General features: G+C 42.1%; 1 protein-coding gene across 1 annotated transcript in view; it reads right to left on the reverse strand.

Moving 5' to 3' along the window:
- The window catches only part of OTOR (otoraplin), a 132406-nt gene that overhangs the window by 105545 nt on the left and 4989 nt on the right, over positions 1 to 21872 (reverse strand). Inside the window, exons 4-5 of the mRNA XM_066993411.1 lie at positions 19783 to 21115; positions 16180 to 16379 (exon numbers count right to left, since the gene is read on the reverse strand). Of these exons, the coding sequence (XP_066849512.1) occupies positions 21068 to 21115 (48 nt within the window). The 3' untranslated portion in view covers positions 16180 to 16379; positions 19783 to 21067. The remainder of the gene's footprint in view (positions 1 to 16179; positions 16380 to 19782; positions 21116 to 21872) is intronic.

Below are 21872 nucleotides of genomic sequence, written 5' to 3' on the forward strand. Positions count from 1 at the left end.
GAAAGCCAATCTACCTAAAACCTAATGAGTGGCAAAGAAAAGAAAAAATAAGGGGCTAGCATTTTCCTTGAGCAAAATCTACCCTGACTCTGGAATCTACAAGTGACATTGGCTGCTGCAATTTGCAAATAATGAAGCAGAGGAGAGCAAGCACACGAAGTCATCTGCCACCATCTAATCCATATGCATGAGCTCCCAAGCTAGAAAGAAGGTTCACTGCATATTAGTAAGTTGTGTAACTATATTTAACAGCTGTTTTCCTACTGCAGACTGGGTTTTCCAAACCAGCCCACAGAACAAAATCATGTCAGGTACTCTATAATTTTTTACGTGGCTATAAAGCCTGTATTTTCAAAGCAGATACACTTTTCAGTTATACACAAATTAGCACTTACCAGTTAGCTGTGCAAACAAGGCAAGCTCCAACAGAAGAAACTTATGTCAGCACCAAGTAGCTACACTATGCATATCAACACCATTAACCTCTTTATATGCATTATTTACATACCCATGCTTAGCAGGTAAGTTTAGAGTGCACAGGTAGTGACAAATAGTCTTACTAAATGCAGTATGTGGTCAACTGCTCAGTTTTATACAGGATTGTAGGGATTTTTCCATCTGTATGGACACAGGAAAATAGCCATACTGACCACAAACAAAGCGCTAGATAATTTTTTTCCTTTTTCCCCCATTTACTATGCTTCTTCTCTTCTTAATTTTAGCCACTTTCAGCGGGTGCAAGATACTAGTGCTGAATAGAGTGAGCTGGGCTTCAACAGCAAAAAGTACTAAGCCAGCAGGAGTACAGCAACCACTGTGCAGCAGAAACACTGTTTTGGGTGTGCAATTTCAAGAAAATTCTTATGATGCATCTTAATTACCAGGAAAGTAGTAACAGTAGTAATAGCTGTGATGTAGCACGAGAATGTAACAGAATATGTATAGAGACAGTATGTTTAGTAATCATAGACATAGCTGCTCAAAGTCCTCTGCTATATGTGGAAATGCCTTGCTCACCTCTCCCCCCCAAAAAAAGTTTATACTACGAAATAAAAATACAGCTTCATTGCTTCAGGCATTGAAACAGTGCTTGACCTTGCTCTATACTGATATGAATGTAGCGAAGCCAAACTATTTGTTCAACTTTTAATCAAATGAAACCTACCAATGGCTTGCAAATCTTACTGTGAGAATGGTTTTATTCACACAAAGATTTTCATGGCCACGGAACTAAAACCAGAAGTTTCACTCTAACAGAAGCATTTTTGCAATAACCCCCATTCCTTGGTCTGGTCACTTTCTGCCTCATGGTGCAGAAACAGATTAAAGTCATCCTCAATTAGCATTCACCTCCCCAGTGAAGTGAGACAGAAATTTCCTCCTGACATAGCTAACATCTACAGCAACCTCCCCATGTTGCACGTTGTGCCAGCGGTCAGTCACCTTCTCCAAGCCAAGCCTGAGACACAGCAAGGCAGACTGTTGAGGGCAGCTCTCCCAGCCATCTATGTTTCTGAAATCAAAGGGTTCTGTGAGCTCCCCCAATACTTTTCTATGGTGAGAAAAAAAAAATAAAGCCACTCATTTAGGCCACACAGAGCCACGTTTCTCCTAGGTAATAAATTAAACATAGCTCCTACCAAGACTGCAGTGGGTAAATTGCATACAAGTAGTTCTAAGTACAGTTATCACCAACTTCCATCCGGATGCGACTACCTCTACTTTCAGCCCTTTGTCTCACTGCCTTGACTCAGCACAACCAACTCTAATGTCTTGCCTTACACGCCAACACATCTATTCCCTGTCCCTGATAAACCCAGGTGCAACACTGTCATTGAATACTCATCCCTTACATTTCACTTTAGATTTCAACATTACATCCCAACCACAAAATTCAAAACCACTTTTCTCTCCACTCAGTTTCCCATTAACAATCTCCCTTTCTTTTTTTTTTTTTTGCCTCGATGCCTTACTTCGAATTACACCTACCTTGGAATCCTCTTGACTGGCTTCCTTGTCTTCTCACTTTCAAAACTGTGCATAATCTAACTCACACACCTGACACATTGATCTCTCTGTTTTTTATTGAACTGCTTATACCACCATCAATAGGTGGCCTGGGCCCTGCACCCAAACAGCTAGAGAGGTGTGTGGTACATTTTGTCGTACCTTTGTCTTCTCAATTTTCAGCTGTCAAGTAAAAGCATGAGCAAGGAATCATTAATCTCCCCCCGCCCCAGAATTAATTCTCTGCTTTATAATTACTGCCTAAACTTCTCTTCTTTAGGGAGGGAAGGGGGGAGATATTGCATATCTATCTCCAGGAATAGAATTCATGTGAAGAAACTATTGTTCCAGACTTCAGAAAAACCACACAGCATTTCTTTCAACCAGATCAATAAGTGCATTTTAATTGTCAGGTTTGTTTACACACAACTGTATGAGCTGTCAAGTCCCATCAGCGCGTGATGGAAAGCAGCTAGCCACCCACTCAATGCCATGCTGTTGACGTGTTTGGCATCACCTCATCTAACGAGTCTTGACAGCCCTGGAGGCAGCAGCCCTTCTTTTTCCCTACATGCAAGAGTCACATCAGGATGGAAGTGGGGATAACTGTATTTAGACAGAACTATTTGTATGCAGTTTACCCACTGTTCAAACAAACAGCTCAAGATAAGCAGTAGAATGCTTCACTTAATCTCAGTTTCAAGTTTTTGCTCATATAGGCCATTTTAACTGTTTGTATAGAAAAATAGTCTAACACTGTCTTGTCCCTCAAATGTCTGTAGTGTTTTATTCAAAGCCATTGACATTGCATTTAAACCCATATAACTGTCCATATATAAGTCCAAGATCAATCACTCCCTTTCAACAAAAGTTTCTGGGCACAGGGCTGAGGTGCTTGAACACTGAGGGGCAACAGCATGCGATGCTGCAAGGAAAAAAATCTCTGCAGATACAAGACAAAGAAGCTTTTCCAATACCACATTAGATACTCCACAGCTGCAGAAGAAAGTTCTTTGCCTAGACACAATAATCTATATCAGCTGAATCACTGTAGAGATGAACTTGAGTTTGTTAGAAGGCCTCTTCTATCTAGTGCGCTGACAATTGATAACTTGGACTGAGCAAAATAAGCTCTTTCCTGAGAATTAGTTCAGTGTCCTAGAAATGCATTAACTGTGTCAAAGTCAAGAGCGCAAAACCTCAAACTCACCAAGATAGAAGCAGGCAGCCACAAAGTCCATGTCCAATCCACAGCCCCAAGATCCCTCATGCCACACAACTCTGTGCACACTTCTGCACAGAAGATGGACAGATTCCAGCCTCTTTCTTCTCTCTCCGAGGTGCTAAAACCTGAAACTCCTGCCTTATCTTCTTTCTTTTGCTGCTGTTCCCTGTTGGTACTAACTTGAAACTGGAGATAGAAGAGAGAAGGTGCAAGCAAGCCTTATTCAAATGGAGAAGGGAAAGAGGGCAGAAGGCAGCACTCCACAAAGCAAGCATCAGAGCCCTTCTATTCAAAGTTACCTTTTTATTTGCTATTGCAAGACAAACCGACCAGCTGTACATTTCTCCTCTCCCCACTAACACTCCATCCCCTCCAAGCCCCTATGTTGGGTGAATCCCTAGAATTTTCTTTGGTTGTAACAGACTTGCCTACAGGAATGTCTGCTTTCCATTCGTGCAAGAAAATGGACAACAGTGACTTCACCAAAAAAGCTCTTAAAAGCAGACAGCTAGTAAATAAAGAGGCACTAAACCCTGTGCCCCTAACGTGGTGAACACAGTGCTACACTCACATTCAGTTATATCTAAATAAATCAAGCAAAGCTTCTCCCAAAGGAGCCCAAGAAGGCAGTGAAGCAGTAATAAAAGAGCTGCATGAAGACTAGCTGTGTATCAGGCTCTGGAGTTGACCAGAGTGAGTACAAGAGGCACTTGAAAGCCTGGCAACACTGCAGTGATCCTTTCACGTTATTTTACTATCTACAAATCATGGAGGTAGTACACAAACAGCTGGTTAACAACCACAGTTCTTAGCAGAAGTGCACAATGGTAGCAGCTAGAGGTCTCCTTTTCAGTCCGTACACGACATACCTCGCTCCAGCCACCACCTTGGTCACACTCAGTGGATCCCAGCTGCAATGCTGGTGCACACACACATACCAGAATGACAGAGCAGTGTGTGAAAGGGGACCAAAAATAAAACATCCCCACTAGCAGCAGCCAGGCTGTACCACAGACAGCTCCAGCTAGCCTGAAAAGGGCTCTGCTGTTTGCAGCGCTGAGGACAATGGGAATGCAGTCCTCACAAACAGCCATGTGCATGCCAAGTAGGCACGTTCAAGAAAAAGATATTGGCAATAGATGGATAGCTAAGCCAGATGGAACTTTTTCATGTAATCTTCAGGAGCACATAACTGCTACAGCATGGACCTACATGGATTTAACTTTAATTTGGTTAAGAAAGATGAGCAAGTTAGCACCAGAAGACCTTAGCTGAATGCTTCAGTCTATTATCCTGACAAAAATGCATTAGTATTTTCCTGCGTACTCAGGGGAAAAATCAATACTAAGCTAGCTAACAGCCAGCGTGGGGTAAAGCATGGGTGAAGACAGAAGATGGCTCTATCATGCATTAGCATGATAGAGCAATCTGAATTGCAAAACTCAGTTGCATTTTAATTGCAAAGCTACTTTTTTTCCCCCCAAAAAAATTGTACCAGGTGATGTTTCTACTTAGCCATAAATATTGCTTGCGTGCATGACAGCTTCATTTCAACAACAAAATATCCACAGGGTATGGAGGATAAGTACATAGAATACTGTAGGGTTGGCAGTTCCTGCATGCAAAAACATTGCCCAATTATCACAGCTGCTAAGACTTAAGAAATGATTACAAATCTAAAAGGTAGCTTTAGATTAACAAAGAAAACAAGAATTTTGCACTCTACCCTAGGGCACAAACTTTTTTTTTCCCCAAAGTATTCAACAGTAAGTAAACTTCAGCACACTGCAACTGATTATACTTGAGTTTCTCCACAACATCAAACCAGAAGTTTGCCATTTTCACTCATAATTAGAGAATTAGTCTTCTACACATTGGCCCTGTAACAGAATTGCTGCTCTTTTTCAAAATCAAGATGCCATTAAGCCTGCATTTAGAAGAGTAATGCTGCTTGGGGATACTGCTACATACAGTTAAAAGAAAAGAGACTGGAAAACCCCAGAATCTTAAACCAAGGACATCTAGGACTTCTTGTTGACTTTTACTGCAAAGACTTGCATTTTGTGGCACTTCGTGTCACAGAAGATGCCTTGTGAGCCTTACACTGCTGGACCACACTGGAACTTTGCACACTGACACCTGGGCTTGAGATGCCAGCTCTGTCTGCCGCAATTGTTTTTTGCAAGACGAGAGCACCCCTCTCCATGCAACAGTCAGCACTAGAGGGCCCACCGTGGCTGCTTAAGCAGCTCAGACAGCCCAGCAGCAAAACTGCGTATCAGTATACTGTAATAAATTGGCTGATGTGTTCTCAGAAAAGCAAAAAGGCACACCATCAACCAATATCTTGGAATTATTTCCCTTCACTTAACTGTAAATATTTTACACTAAATGAAACCTCAGTAATGTGTCACTCCAAATTATAGCTTAGATTACAGAACAAACAAACCAACCCTAGAACTACTATGTAAGAAATAGTCTTCTCTGCCCACATTCATAAGACTTGGACAACAGAGATCAATCTGTTTTTCTACAGAACTACATTGCGTTGTTCCTCCTCCAGATGCTTTGAAAAACACATCTTTAAAGCCTGTTTCAGAATTTCAAGATCCAGCCTTAAACAAAAACAAAATTATGAATGATTAGAAAAAGTGGGAAGGCTTTTTTTTTTTCTTCATGGAACCTGCCAATTCAAAATATTTTGTTCCCTTTGCTGTTTCCCTTTTCATCTTTGGTTTTGTTTCCTTGCATTTCCCAGGCCCCATGAACTTGCTTGTTCTTTCCTCTTCCCTGTATTTTCATGAGCCCAGGTTTAATAATCACACTCTTCCTTGGAAGCAATCTTTTTTTCCTCCCCACTAGAAGTGTTAAACAAGTGCTTTCAATCTACTACTATCCCAAATGATTTTAAACAGGAAGGGCAGCTGAAGACAATTCTTTCAAGCATTGTAGCAGGTGATGTCAAAAATCTTGATTTTCTATATAAATACAACCTAATCCAGGATCAAATGTATATACACAAACATCTGTAGGTATTATCTTCACTGAATTTTACATTGGAGACTTCCAAAAGCAGGATGCAAGTAACTTGTAAAACAGTTTCAGTGATTTTTCCCCTCACTCACTTGGCCTCCCCAGCATCTACAGACCATCCCTTGGGGAAAACTATTTCCATTTCATTGACATACAATAAAAAAAAAAAAGTCACATTGCTTGTGTATGCAGAATCCTAGACAGCTACAAAGAAAATAGAAAAAGGACTTTGAAATAACCACCACCTCTCAGATGGAAACCTGAACAGATCAAGAGAAAAAGTATAGTATAAAAACATGACATAACCAATGCAAGACATTGAAAAGAATGATTTAATAAGACACCACATTATCAAAAAAAGCAACTGGCAGTTCATCCTCTAAGAATCTATGATTTTGCTATATCAAATGCAGATAGCCATTGACAAGTTTCTTTAATCTCAGGTACATAGTGGGATGGTCAGAAAGGAGGCTTCTGACAATTTAAATGAAGTGAAAAAAATTTGCAAGCATTTTGGGTAATAAACATCTAAGGCTTCACTCAAGCCCTGGTAAGACCAGAGCACTTCACCACAATTTCCTTGTCTCCTCCGTCCCACCCAGCAACATCCCCAGCTGCTCCCACCAGTCAGTGAAGCATTCATAGTCTACATTCCCCTTTCCTTAATCCCTTTTACAGAAGAAAAAAATGAGCAGTGAAGTCAACAGACAGTTCTGTCATCTAATGTGTTATGTATAAAAAAAAAAAAAGCTACTTCTCTTGTTCTGAAGAGGCCACAGCTTGTAGGGGTCTGACCCAAGTCAGTCACCCACTCCCACTGCTGCTCCAGGAATGGTGTTGCATAGGGCTTGTCAGGGGCAAGATCGTGGTTACAGAAGGGTGCCCAACTGGATCCTGCTATGATCTTGCTATATCCTGTAACAGGCTTCCTTCTGCATCAGGTGTTTGATGGAAAGATCATTAAGAGATCTTTCCATCTATAAGAGGCTTATCAGCCCTTATACTGCAGAGCCCTAAGTTAATCTCCTTGAATTAAAATCAATAGTGCTGCTGAGACTGATGCTATGACATAATTAGTACAGGCTGAAAGGAAAAGTATAGGCTGAAAAAAAAATATCACACAAAGGAAAGCTAGAGAGAATATAAAAGAAAGCGGCAGATACCTAGGCCCCACTATTTAAACTGAAGACCTCCAAGCCTCCTTCTCCTAGATAGATGCTGGAGGAGACAAACCTGCACATGAGTGAAATAGACTTTCTGCAAGATTTACAAGCAGAAGAATAGTGCAGTGCTAGGAATTACAGAGCCATTAATATTACAGGAGCCTGCAAAGTCATTCTAAAGCACCCACAGGTTAGAGCAAGGTAACTACAAACCTTCAGCAGCCTGCTTACTGTAAAAGGTTCAAAAGCAAGCCTTTGCTAGTGGGTTTTGTGTCCAAAGATACTTTGTCTCTGTTCTCAGATACCAGTTCAGACTGATTTCTGTTCCATTGTCTTGAAAAGCTTCAGCAACTGCCATTTCCAGCTTCTCACAGAGAAAGTTGCCTCTTCGGCTCCATCAAGTTCTACTGAACATAGTAAATACAAGCCTTAGCAGAAAACAAGTTGTGAGGGATCCTCTAGAAAGAGAACTGAAGCTGCATATACCAACAAGTCACTGACACTCAGATGACCATCACAGTTCCATGATGCTGCTGCAGGCCATTCTGTTGCAGTCCTTGCCTGCACATCCCCTTGGAAGTTTGCTGTTCCCCTAACATTGCACTATTTCCATAGATCTTTGTGTCAGGAACGTCAGACCAATGGTAAGAGTGAGGAAAACAGATAAAATGTTTCAGTGGGCTGGGTCTGGCTTTGTCTAGTACCGAAAGAGATTAGGTGCCCTATGTCTGCATGTTTCCAGACTCTGGGATCAGGAACCATTTAGTCTGTGAGCAAACCACCAGTTGTGACACAAGCCCTTTTCCCCACGCTAGGACTATTACTCAAATTCATAAGCTATAACTTTAGAAGTTCACTTAATACTGGCTCCTAGAGAATTTAAAATAGAATGCCTTGACAGTGCAGCTCGGTCACCAACATCACTTGGATTTACAAAGAGAAAAGAACATACTGCCAACATTTTCCAACAGCATTTGAGTTAGTACTACCATTACTATCAAGTCTACAAGGCTCAGACCTTCATTTGTACCCAGAAAGATTTTTAGGCCTCTAAACTTAAACAAGAAGGCCACCTAGAGCTCAAGGCAAGTACTAAATCCAGCTACTCTAATAAAAACAGATATGCATTTGTGATTTCAGTTGTTCTACAGTATTACTCTGTAGAGGATAGACTACAGACAGCATTACAGAGGAATCTTAGGTATGAGCAAAATGAAGCATTATGCCTGTAGCTAAGTTGCTTGTGACTGGGGGAAACCCAGGACATTCCTATGTTCTAGTACTTGAAATAAAGCTGACTTCCACAAGTCTTACTAGAACAGTCTCTGCAGCCATAGGAATAAAAAACAGCCCAGAAAATGTGTCTTTAAGGCAGTTCATGTCACAAACTATTCAGATAAACAAACAGCCTGTTTAATAAATGTTACGATTCTTCAGCAACAGTGGAGAATATCACTGGCTTATTCTGGTGCAAACCAGACCAAATTGATCCAATAACCATATTCAGTGTTGTAAAGTAGTCTCAGGCTAGCTCACAGTTGAATAGTGGTGCCAACCTGTCACAGAACAGATGACAAAAAATTAACATATTCCTGAATATTGCTTCAAAACAAAGGCCCCTGAAACAACCCACTTTAGTCATCAGCAACCAAAAATCTCTCTTCCTCATTGTGTATTACTCACAACCTTTTGTGCTAACTGAGCAGAAGGCTTCTGTAGGATGAAGTCCTTACCCATTTTCCTCAAAGGAGATGAGGAACTGCTGACCAAGAGGTGTAACCTGTACCTGAGCACATCACAGTCCAGGATAAAGGTATCACTGCAGCTCCACCACAGTCTGTGGCAACAGACCAACTAAACCCAACAACTTCTACTCTAAGGCTTAGTCTCTGAAGAATTGGATTAGCAATTTACACTGCAGTCTCAGTAGGCGAAGATCGTGAATAATCAATGCCTCCATGCAGAAGAACAACCTATTTCAGACTGCCCTTTCTCAGAGCTGATTTTTCAGTGCCTCTGGTTCTGTTTTATACATGGGAAACAGAGCAATTTCAAAGTTTCAACAGGGATGAAGCAGGAAGCAGGAATGAAGCAGGGATGAAGCTCCCCACCCCCCCACCCCCCCCCTTTGAAGCACTAAAAGCTTTTACATTCAACCGATTTTTCCTCCTTCATCACTTAAAATCAGGAACAAGAACAGTTTATTTTAAAAAGTACCTGGCAGGATTAAAACAAAAGCTTTCTTCTGAAAAATTAGAAGGGGTGGCCAACGCTACCTGTCAAATCTTGCTAAAAGTTGGGCTTGCAGCCAGCTTTGTGAAGGCATTTAGTTTTCTGTCTGGTGGTAAAATCACTTGGAATCTCTTCCCTGAGGTGTTTTACGAGAAAAGTAGAAGAGGTCAGCTTATATGCACGTCCATTTTGGCACTTCTAGTTAAGAGAAAGTGCCAGCTGTAGAAAGTTAAAGCAAACCTATTTGAGGATGTGCTTGAGGTTAGAAAGAGGGGTTGATTGTATTCCTACTGCAGTTCAGACTGCAGAACCTACAGGATGCCAGTGACAAGTGCTGGCAAAGAAGGGCTTGGTATGGAACCTGTTCATGTTATGGCATGTGCAGAACAAGCTATGCCTTGAAGGAAGCTAGCTCTTTGCATGGTAAGGGGACTGAGAATGGTTCTGTCATATCCCACAGCAATTTTCACTGAAGCACTACTGACATTGACAAGAGACCAACGACCTTTCCTTGCCTGCGGATATCAGAGGACATGTAATATGTTCTTAAAAACTAGAATAGGGATTTCATTTACATCACTTTAGCATTACTGGAGAATAAATTTGATAGTGTTGTCAAGTATGATAAAAGAGATATGAATGCTAAGTCTTCTTTAAAGCACAGGCTAGCAAAACTATTTAGGTTTACCATCATTTCTGTTACTCACTGAACTTCTTTTCCTAGTAAAGGCAGGATAGCAGGTAGGTAGTTCTGATGATGTCACTGCAACCCCAATGTCAGAGTGCAAGGTGCAATCCCCCCCTCCCCCCCCCAAGGGAGGGTGCCAAAACCGGCAGGGGGTGATTTTTACATATGTGTTCCAGGCTATCAATGGGAACAGACAACTACAAGCAGCTTCATCTTGTTTTTAAAGAACTTACCAAAAAAAAAAAAAGAGAAACTTCAAAGCAGCTGACCCCACAATTTCAGAAATAGCAGACCTGTGTGTCTGCAAGCAGATGAAGAAACCAACAAGGCTGGCTTATGACTGGAAACCACACGGCAGATCACACAGAGATGACCATGGTGTCATGCAGCAAGTACACAGAACCCTGCTGCTTGAAGTTGCACTGCAATCAATACAAACTGAAACCAAAGCAATGAGCTCCATTACATCATGAAGACATCGAATCCATGGTGCACTGCACCTCCCACAAAGAGAAAGGCTTTAAAAGATGCCAATCTTCCCAATCACACCAGCTGCTCTTCACACAATGCCAGCCATCAACAGCTACCAAATAAAACAAAATGAGAAAGCCACTGCCCACACCCTGCAGTCAGGGGCCTCTCTACTGCAAGATTTAAGTTTCAGCACAGCTAGAGCCAAAATACCACAATCAGCTCAAGGTAAAACAGAGCAGAACTGCAGAAGTCACAGCATGAGGAACACTTAAAGCAGCCTATCCATCACTTGCTTTTGCAACAAACATAGTCTTAGGGGTATTTAGTTGACAGGCAGAGGGTGGGAAACAATCAGTAAGTAAATTTGCAGGAAGTCAAAATAAGGATTTTTCCACTACACTTTTTTAAACTTCTCCATAAACTGTAGCAGCTAGGTACTAGTGAAAGATGGCTTTTCTGAGAAAGTTCCAGAGATGTCCTGCAATACTCCTTATGTTCACTAGTCATATTTGGAGCAACTCCCCTAAGTGTCTTAACGTTAACATTTACTCAAGTTGTATAAACCCTCGACAATCAAAACACTGAAAACAATTCAATCGCTTCCTGGTGCCCAATTTTGTCTAACCCCCACAAATGAAGCTAAACACATGGAAGAATTTGCTCAGCAGCACATTATGACTATTCACATGCACATATGTATGTGTGCTGCAAACAGCAACAGATGACCCAGCTTAACAGCCTGAACTGAGATTTATTAGCTTACTACCATGGCTGTTCCAAGTATCCATGAATAGCTACTAGCTCCTGCACTTTCACCCTTAAAACAAGTGAAGAAACCAAGGTATTGTGAACAGAGCTCTGTAGCTGGAACAAAAGGTAGCAGTTCAGGCCCTTAAGAACACATAGCATCTGCTAACACTTCTACAGTACCAACCAGAAGCCGGCAAAAGCATGTTGGACTTATTCTGGCAGAAAACTATGTCTCACCCAGGGAAAAAGGGGATGGTAATGCCTTAGGGAGAGAGATTTCACAGTCTTCCCTCTATTGATTAGGTTTAATAACATAAGGCTCTCTCTGTACATGCAGCTTTCCCTGTTGAAAAGCGTGACACTTGGACCACAACATTCTGACCTTTTCTCCTGAGTTAACAGCATGATGCACAAGTCTGTCTACACTGTAAAAGGCAGAATAAGGAAGATATCCTTGAGCTAGCTAAAAACAAGCTGCAGGCATTAGAGTTATAACACTACAATGCTCTGCAAAAGCTGTTTATTGTGTTGAAAATAGGGCTGATTTACACTAGGTACAATGTCACTCATGTGGCCAAGCATTTTTGAGCCACACCCATAATTTGGAACAATGCAACTTGACATTTTTTAGGTAGAATTAAGTCTGGTATATGCTGAGTATTCTTGCAAAACACAAAGTGGAACAGCAGAAATATACTGCAGTAGATTAATCCATGGTGGCTGGGATGAGCTTTGAAAAGCAACCAAGCAGGCTTGTGAAAGAAGAATCCATCCAGAGTTACCAAACGCAAAGACATCATCTTTGGTCCGAGGTGCATGGTGATCAACCTGTCACCTAACTCAGGATGGCTGCATTCATCAATGCACAGCCATGATTCCCATGCCTGTTCCCCCAGTTTGGATCCTCTCCCACATCAGGTCTGCCTCTCTCAGCTCTTGAGGAGTTCCAGTCTTCTCTGTGCCCCGGTATCATCCAGTCTCTCACTGCTTCCTTTCAGTCCACAGTCCTCTCACCCCCATCGGTATCAGTTGAGCCAAGAATTTTCTGTATGACTAGACTGCTACATTTGCTGTATTCTTGCTTTGAGCTACAGCCACCTTTCTTAGTCCATGAACATGGCAGATAGAGCACCTCTCATGATTGTAAATTATTTCAAATAATTACTATTGTATCTTCACAACCAAATGTCCCACGACTCCTGAGAACTGAGCCCACGTTCTAATATTCACTGTCTCCTACACAGAAAAAAAACAGGCTAAAATACTAATTTTAGCAAGATGGGTTGTACACCAAGGTGAAAGGGCAACACCACAGTAAGAGGTCAGGTTAACTATACAGCCAAAGACCTGGGAAACAGTTCTGTAGCAGAAATGGAAACCAATTACAGTTCTCAACTACTTGAGTGAAGTCTGCTCCTCCAGGGATTGCTTAACCTCTCTACTTAAAGAGTTTCAGAGGAGCTGCAGCCCAAATCAAGAAGTTTTGCCAGTCTCTGCAGCTCCAGTTGTACAGTACCAGGAAGACACATTAAAGACTTTATCATGACTTAGCATCTTCTGCTGCTACTATTGTTTTGCGTACTGCTACAATCCCCAGAAAGTTATTACCTCATCTCTCTTCTCAAGATTGCTTTGCATTTTGAATCACAGGCAACTTTTTTTTTTTTTTTTGAAGAGGCAATAGAAAACGATGGGGATATTTACAGATATCCTTAAGGCAGACATCTTACAATTTCTCTATTTCTCTATTCTCTATTCTCTATTTCTCTATTACTCCTTCTAGACATCTCACAGAACTGCATGTGGAATATTGCAAGGATCCATTTGCATATAAAATACAATGCAAAGAAATTTATTGTTTTCATTGGCATCATAATCAATACATGATGAAAAATATACAAAATTAGACTGATGGTACATCAGACCAGTGCTTACAATTTCACCTTTTTAGCTCTAATTGCTGCAGCCTGCCTAAGGTAGAAGAACCCAGGTGCCAAGCTAGTTCATTTAGTTTACACCAAGGAGTGTCCCTGTTCACAAAGAAGTGTAAACAAGAAGGCAGTGGTAGGTTATACCACCTACAAGAAGCCAAGCATTTGAACAGCTACTGGATATTTCTCTCAATGTGAAGATTTTCAAAATATGCTAGAACTCAGAAGGAAGTATGAGGTTTTCCTTCCATGAAACTTTCTTAATGAGAAACTTCTCTATTCTGCATGAGAACTAGGAACCATCCTATTCTGACCCCAATAGCTGCCCCAATAATCTTCAGAAGTAAAGACAGCTAGTCAGAGTTTCAACTACCAGGAAGTAGAAACAGGAATTCACTGTATCGTGGTTGAGTATCCAGACCCCTAGGTTATTACACATGCAAAGGGCAGTCTCCACCTCTGCTTCCTGAAGTCCCAGCTAGAACTTGAACAACCTTTAGCCAACCAAAAATCACTGAAAGGTGTAGATCTGTAGCAAACTGCTGACCAGCGTGGGCTATACTCCCTTACAGCCACTAGGGGATGGACTAGCTGCCCTTCTCTTCCATACTGTTACTCAAAGGATATACATACGGGAGGAAAAAAATCTAATCGAGTAGAACTGAGTACTATACCCCCAAACTTAGTACATCCCTTAAGCAATTTTCCACACTCCTGTGTGGAAAAAAAATAAATGTAGCACAGCAGTTTCCTGTTACGGGAATCTGCTATGTCTCAAAAGAGTTTTTTGGAAGTCCTCTAACAAATATTAACAACACTACCACTGCTGTTTGAGGGCCTGACAACAGGCAGCATTTTACTGAACCACACACCAAAACAAGCATTACAGTACAAAGGGGAGAGCTGTCTTTAAACTGCATTCTCACTGCTTTGTTGCATATGACAAGCTTTACAATCTGTGCAATGGTTCTTCAAGGCTAGGTGTTCTTTTGCATTTTACAGTCTTCAGAGACGTCGACACCTTCATCTAAGTGATGCTGAAGAACTCCAATATTATGTGTATATACATATATATTCAGTGCTATTTACTAAACATTCATAGAGTTTTACCTAATACCATATATTTTGAGCTCCTGCTTTTCACAGGCTGGCAGTATAATTTCAGTCTGAGCAGGAAAAGCAATCAGCTTCACACTGGTTCCTTGTGATTTGTACTGACATAACACTACTCATTCCAAAGCCATTTTTTCCACCCACTCCTAAAAAAAATCAGCTATTTCTAAACCCAAAAGCCATTTAGTTCCATAAGTCCATCAGTCACCTCTGAGGGCTGGGGACAAAGCCATATCACACTGGTTCTAGACAACAAAGCAAGAGTGGGAGGCTGTAAGGGAAGAAAACCCTGCAGACATGTGGCTAAAGATAAATCATCCCTCTTTCGCCACCACTCCACCCCCAAAAAAAACATCAACTAAGAATCTTCCAGCCTAAATCAGGAATAGTGTAATAGCAAGCACAATTTGCAGAATCAGCTCAGGCCCAAAGACTAGCAATATTCTCCAGTTACTCTTTTCCTTACCTTTCTCTGTCACATGTACCCTAGAGCAGGCGCAATTCTCACCTGTTTATTCACTTGAGGTATAAAGTTCCTCATGAAGAAGCTACTGCTACCTCCACCTGCTCTGACAGCTCAAGTATTTTTAAACCATTCCTCTACCACCTTTTGGCACATCCACACTGGCATTTTGGTTTGAAGCACAAGCCTGCCTTTCCAGCAAAACCTCTCCTCCATTTCCTCTTAAGGTGCAATGCAGAACACCTTTTCTCACCACACATTTACTGTGTTCTTCAAGAACAAGTTGTGCTCCTGGTGTTAAACCTCTAGTTGCATCTCACATTCCATCGCCAGGGATGTGTGGCCACAGGACCAGACTGGAGAAAACCCACGCATCAGTATAGAATAAGAATCATGAATTTGCCCAGAGAAGTTGCGGAGTTTCCTTCTCTGGAGATATTCAAGACCCATCTGGACGCCTATCTGTGCAACCTGCTCTAGGGAACCTGCTTTGGCAGAGCAGTTGAACCCGATGATCTCTGGAGGTCCCTTCCAACCCCTACAATCCTGTGATTTTGTGACTTTAGGGCCAGCTACACTTCCCACTACGCTTTGGGTCATGCTACTTGCTAACGGAGATACAGCTTAGCAGCACCCACAGTCTCACTTCATAGCCAAGCCCAGCACAAAAATCCTTTTTGTACTACTCTGTACTACTTTTTGTAATACTCTGTAACAGGAGCTCCTAAACCTCATGGTCATGAAAGGTTCAAACATCAGAAAGACTTCTTGCAAAAAACAGCACAGGCGAAGCAGAACACAGGCAACCCCATTTCAAGTGAGCGAACACCACTTCTCATCCTCTCTTTCCTTTTAATCCTGCATTCACATTACCTATCAGCCTGAGCCCCATTCTCAGCCTATATTCATAGCCCCTGCCTTCCCCTGCTCCCTCCAGGGTGGTGATTTTCACAGCTGCTGTTGCTAATCACCCTTTGATCCCAGCCAGGGCAGCAACGAGCCCTTCATTAGCCTGTACCAGGGCAGCTGGGGATGTAGTTTTACCCTCCTCCAAAGCCCTCATGCTGTGACCCAAGAGCAGAAAGGAACTTGGCACGCACCTTCTCTGCTGCCTGCTGCTTTCTGTCACTGAAGGTTGTTGCGCCGAGTTGGCCAACATACTGGTAACACCACCACGTTGTGGCACAGGCGCCTCGCACACTGTCTCTGCCGCAGGGCCAGCTGCACTTCAGGAACACGCAGTGCTAGCGTTGTCAGAGTGCATTGGCATGACAAAATTGCGGTTGCAGGAACACATTTTCTGTGGAAAAAACACATTGCAGGAAAGCCCTTAGTGAACTTGTCATCTTTCATAAGCCCCGAGGCATGTTTATCATTTGCAGAATAGATAATAAGATGCTTAAATCAGTGTATATAATTAGGAGAAAACCTCCAGTGTAAAAGGTTAGTGCCATCGCAAGTACGAATTAGATAAGTTTGTTTAAATCCTTCATAAACTCAGTCATCCTTATTGTTACCAGCAAGCCAAACCATAAACCTGGCCAGCTGCTGTAATTTGAGCGTGTTCTGCGGAGAGCCAGTGGGATGGCACGGGGCCACCAACACGATTGCAGAGGCTGGGGGAGCTGGACTTGCTCTTCCCGGGATGAAACAGCTTCAGGGGGACATAGAAACAGCCCCCAGCAAATACAAGGGGTTTATTAAGAGGATGGATTTGGGCTTTTTATTGAGGAAATGGAACAATGGACAGAAATTGGAAAAAAAAAATAAAATAAACAGGTTTTAAATAAGGAAAATAATTTTCATAAGAATAATTATGTGCTGGAATGAGAACCTGTGGAGGTTTTCATGTCTGCCCAGGACTCCGAGCACTCTGACGTAGATTCAAATGGCCTTGCTCGGGCAGGAGACTGCACAGGAGAGCCCTGGGGGCCCTTTGCGGCAGGGATGTCCTTTGAGACGCTGACCAGGCGAGTCCTGCCTGCAGGCAGCAGAAAGCAGCCGCTAGATGTCACCCTGCGCTCACTGAACAACGCTGCTCCCACCGGCAAACAAGGATCAAATCGCCTCGCAGCGGGGAGGCTTTCTTAATTACAAGCTTTTTAGTTCAGGTAATGACTGGGGGGCGTTACACTTCTTCAAAACCAGCCTTGCTGAGAAATACACAAGATTTTGGTTTCAAAGCTTCTGGATCGCCACCCAAATAGATACCATGAGATCACAAGTTAAGCAGGGTGGTTTAAGACCACATCAAGAGTCCTCCACAGTCTTGTTTAAAAACAAAACTTAAAACACAGAACAAGCTGTGAGTATATTTCCCCTGTGCTGGGATAGAACGAATGAAAATAGACTATAAGATCTTCTCATATGGCTAGCACACACTGCATGTAAGATATTTTGTACATTTTACTAAAACAATAGTAGAGAAATTGCTGTGATTTCTATAAGGAAACTGCGAGGGGAATAATCACTGTAGGGGAAAAAGAAAAACTAGAAAATCAAAAGCATCCTCCACTGCCTGCTAGCATAATATTGATTCTCCTCTCCTTCTCCTGAAAGTCAGTTCCTGTTTATTTCAGCCAGGTACGCTACAGCATGAACACTTAGGGGTCTGAATGGCAAGCTGTGTTGTTCTGAAACGAGCTTCACCTAGGAATGTGAAATGCAGAAAGCAGATCTGTGTTCAGTGTCAAAACTATCGATCTTTAACTGTCAGGTTTACATTAATAGTGCTGCCAACCTCAAGTACTCAAAAGTTTTCTGCAGACATCCTGTGCTCCCTTGTCATTTCTTCCTCCCCCAGATCTCATTGTACAAGTCTGGGACCATTTTGTTTACTTTTCGTGCCAGTGCTGTTAAGATTATGGTTGTCACACTTCCACACCTTTGTGACGGGCAGAAACTTAGACTTTGCTTTAAAAACAAGAGATTCTCGAGCAATAATCAGGTCTCAACAGTGGGAATTTTAAATTAACCAAACTTTGTGAAATTTGCAATAAAATAATGAAAAATGTCATGCTGAAAATAGAGCCAAGCACTGATTTAAGTGAATGAACAACAATGGAGACACATTGTGCATCTTCTCTTGAGAGAGATGAGTATGTCAGACTGCAACGTCTCCACCCTCCTGAGCAGAGACACCATCTCTTGCAAAGTGAGTCTACCCAACATACTTTCTCTGTGCAGGATTTATATAGTGAAGAGATTGCCCTCAGAGAGGCAATGGCCATAAAGATCAGGAATTGCTGCATTTGTTGTATCACATCCCTGGTGACTAGTGAATGAAGTCACAATTCTCCTTCGGACAACTTAAAAAAGGATCCAGCCAATAAGTTACATGATGAAGCTACAAATTTATCTAGTCTGTCATACCAGAGTTCAGACTGTAGCATAGGTCACCAATGCTTGTGAGATGACAGTTTTACACAAAGTGGACATATAAAACAAATACCTATGACATTGTGCAGACAAAAGGTGCTATAAAGCTTCATTAAATTGGAAACCATCCAACAGTCACACATTAGAGACTGAACTCAGTAGACAAGTAGCTTCATCAGTACAAAGCTTCTTCAGAGCTAGATGCTTTATGAATACCACACAAAGTGAACCCTTACCTTACTTTGCTCTGAATTAGGTTTTCAAGTAGCAAAGACAGACTTTGATGCCTATTGCAGGCCTACTGAGTTGTTTTTTTTTTTTTTTTATGCACAGAAGAGATGACCACAGAACAGTGTCTCTAAAGAGAGCCAGGGAAAAGGCAAAAAGAAATAAATAGCCACTGTCCACATTCTGCCACCAAGGCCTCAGACTCGCCATAAATGGGAAAAGAACAACAACAACAAAGAATAATAAGAATAATAATAATAAAAAAAAGCATCGCAGGTTGTTTTTCACTACTAGTCCAAATGTTGTCCTTTGTGCAAGCTCAAAAAGGGAAACGTATGTATACCTACTCCCTGTTGTATGTGTCCTGTACAGTAAGAATTCTCTTCCCTAGTTGTGTTGCTGTCCTGAAGCATCCATAAGCTGGTTGTGGAGTCATCAGGAGCTGAAAACAGTTATGTCTGCAAGCTTTTGTGTACAAGGACATGGGTTAAGGATTATGTGCAATGTCTAGGGTTATAAACACTGGTCTCATCTTGTACCACACAGAGTCCAGTTCTGGCCTGGAGCTCCTGCACTGTAAATGAAGAAGAAGGGATAGTGCCTTTGTGGAGAAACGTATATAAAGCTTTCAACAGCAGTCTCTTATACATCCATGCAGAACTGGGTATGTTAACAACTCTAAGGGACCATCTGAGATGACTTGAGGAAAAAACATGTATTTTCCAATAACAATTGCTAAACATCACCTCAGCATTTTTGTTCATGTGCAATTTGATGTTTTGCTTGTTGTTTGCAAACATCTGCTGCTCTGTGTACTCCTCATGTACTCGTGGCTTCTAACATACGCCCAGGGTAAGATGCATTAGGCCTATCTAAAACAAATGCATACAAACACCTTGTTTGGAAATCTATGCTGAGTAGGAATGACCCAACTCAAAAATTAATTACATACAGATTTGTTGGTTTAGAAAGTAACTATGTGCCTCAGCTTGCAGACAATGCTTCTAGAGGTCTTTGAGAAATACAAATACTGCTAATCCTAAAATATTTCTTCACTCAACCTCCCCACAGTCATGAAATTTCACCTAAAAACTCACTTTTTTGAGGTTGAACCGAGTGCATAGGGGCTAAATACCAACACTACTCTCAACCCAGGCTGTGTTTAACGCTTACAAGTGACACAAGCTCTTGCCCCTCTGGGGGGCACTCAGCCGCAGCGGCTCCTCACACGGCCGCCTTGTCCCCCGGGTCAGAACACAGAGCCCAGGGCTCCTGTCACCACCGCCTTGTAGCAGGCGGGGCAGGGCGCGGGCCCGACGCCATGTTGGGCGTTACCCCCAGGCGGTGCCCCCCTCCCTCCCCTCAGGCGCCCGGCGTGAGGCGAAATGGCGGCGAGAGCGGCGGGCTCTGGCTGCCGCGCCGCTGGGCGCCAACTGCCGTTACCCTTCTGGAACGTTCTGTGGTGGCAGCGGCGGCCCTGAGGGAAGCCCGGAGGTTATACAGCAAGAAGGGGCACCCAGTCGGATTTACACTGCGGCGCTTCACACAGGGCGTACCCCTCTTCTGTAGCACCATTAACATGCTTGTTTGTAAAAATTAAACCACGATTTGCTCTGACTTCACCCGGTTCCAGCAGCGAGGCTGTCCGTGACAGCCAGCCTGGCCCTGGCAATAAGACTGGGAGAGACAGACAGGGAGCAGCAGGATGCCTCCTCCTGTTCTCACAGTAAGAACACTGCTTGTGTGTTTAATATTTAGGGAGGCAGCAAGGTTTTCTACCTCACTGCTTAGTGTGGCGAGAAGAAACGTGAGGCATTCAGGGCACTGTGCTCTCTTCAGGTTGCAGGAGGCCCTGGGCAGTCCCAGACTGTCCTGCAGCCCAGAGCCATCGTTCCAGCTTGAGCAGGCTCTCTATTAACACCCTGGACTGGTAACATACTGTTCTAGACACAGTAAAGCCCACCTTTAGTTACTATCAGTTTCTCCAGCCGAGGATAGTGCTTGCAACAAAAAAGATGAACAGATGGCTCAACAAGAGAACATATTTTTAATGTTTATTTAATACATAGTATAAGGTTATGTCAGGAAAATGCAGGTCAAGATAGCACATCCCATTTTATATATAGCATATTTATGCCATTCAGACATACAATAATTCAAAGGCTATTAGGTTTATTAACAAGCAAAGAATATGCAGGTAAAAAAGATCTAAAGAATAAGACCTGTATGAGACCATTCCTCCTACCCCAAATAACTCCCTTTAAATCAACTTTTGCATTTGAAACACTACTTATCTTATAAACATCTATTAAAAAATATGCATGTTCAGTGAGGGGGTCCATGTTTCTTTGTCAGCTTTTCTTGTAGCACCCTAGAGATAACCTAGCCATCTTCAGCACTATTCGCAGATTCGCAGAAGAAATCAATGTCCTGAAAAAGAGTTAAAAGGAAAGATCTTTTGATATTATGGAAGGATTAACATTCTTTTATCATCCCCCAAAGGTAGATAAGTAGATGCAAACACTGAATGCACTGTAATATACTTAAAGTATGTTCTCTATAAATTAACTTCACAGAATTCTGGAGAAAAAAGTCTTTTTTTTTCTTTCAACTCCTTTTATGTAGTTGGGATGATTTGTTCCTGCCATAAATCTTTAAAGTGAATTAGGCAATACCATGTTCTTTCTTATTTCAAACGGTTCCTTTATCTTTTTGTTTTGTATTCCCACATCCATACTTGGATTTATTAAGAGTTGTAGGTAACCCCTTATCCTTAACTATTCCTAATCATACATGAAAAGGACACCCTAAACAGACTAAGGCTGTTACACTTCCTCCAGAGAAATCCAACTAAGAAAATAAATGCCTTTTTTTTTTTTTGCTTGAAAACTTCCAGCAAGCGATACGTTTTCACAGCATATTGCTTTCATCTAGCTTTCTGCTAGCATTTTACATAGCCATGTAAATCTCATCTTGATTCTACTGTAGAGAATTATCACCTCATGGTGCTGAAACTGAGCAACATATACATTAGATCAACCTATCACATGTACCTGTCCCCTGGAAGCAGAAGACAGGGAGCTGTTTCAGAGCAGATGCTTACTGGTAATAAAAGTACTTTCATCTTAGCTAGCAAATGGCCAATTTTAAGTGATTGAGGGAAGGCAGGCAATCCAACACCACTTTG

Source organism: Anser cygnoides, chromosome 3, assembly GCF_040182565.1.
Source record: "Anser cygnoides isolate HZ-2024a breed goose chromosome 3, Taihu_goose_T2T_genome, whole genome shotgun sequence".
NCBI lineage: Eukaryota > Metazoa > Chordata > Aves > Anseriformes > Anatidae > Anser > Anser cygnoides.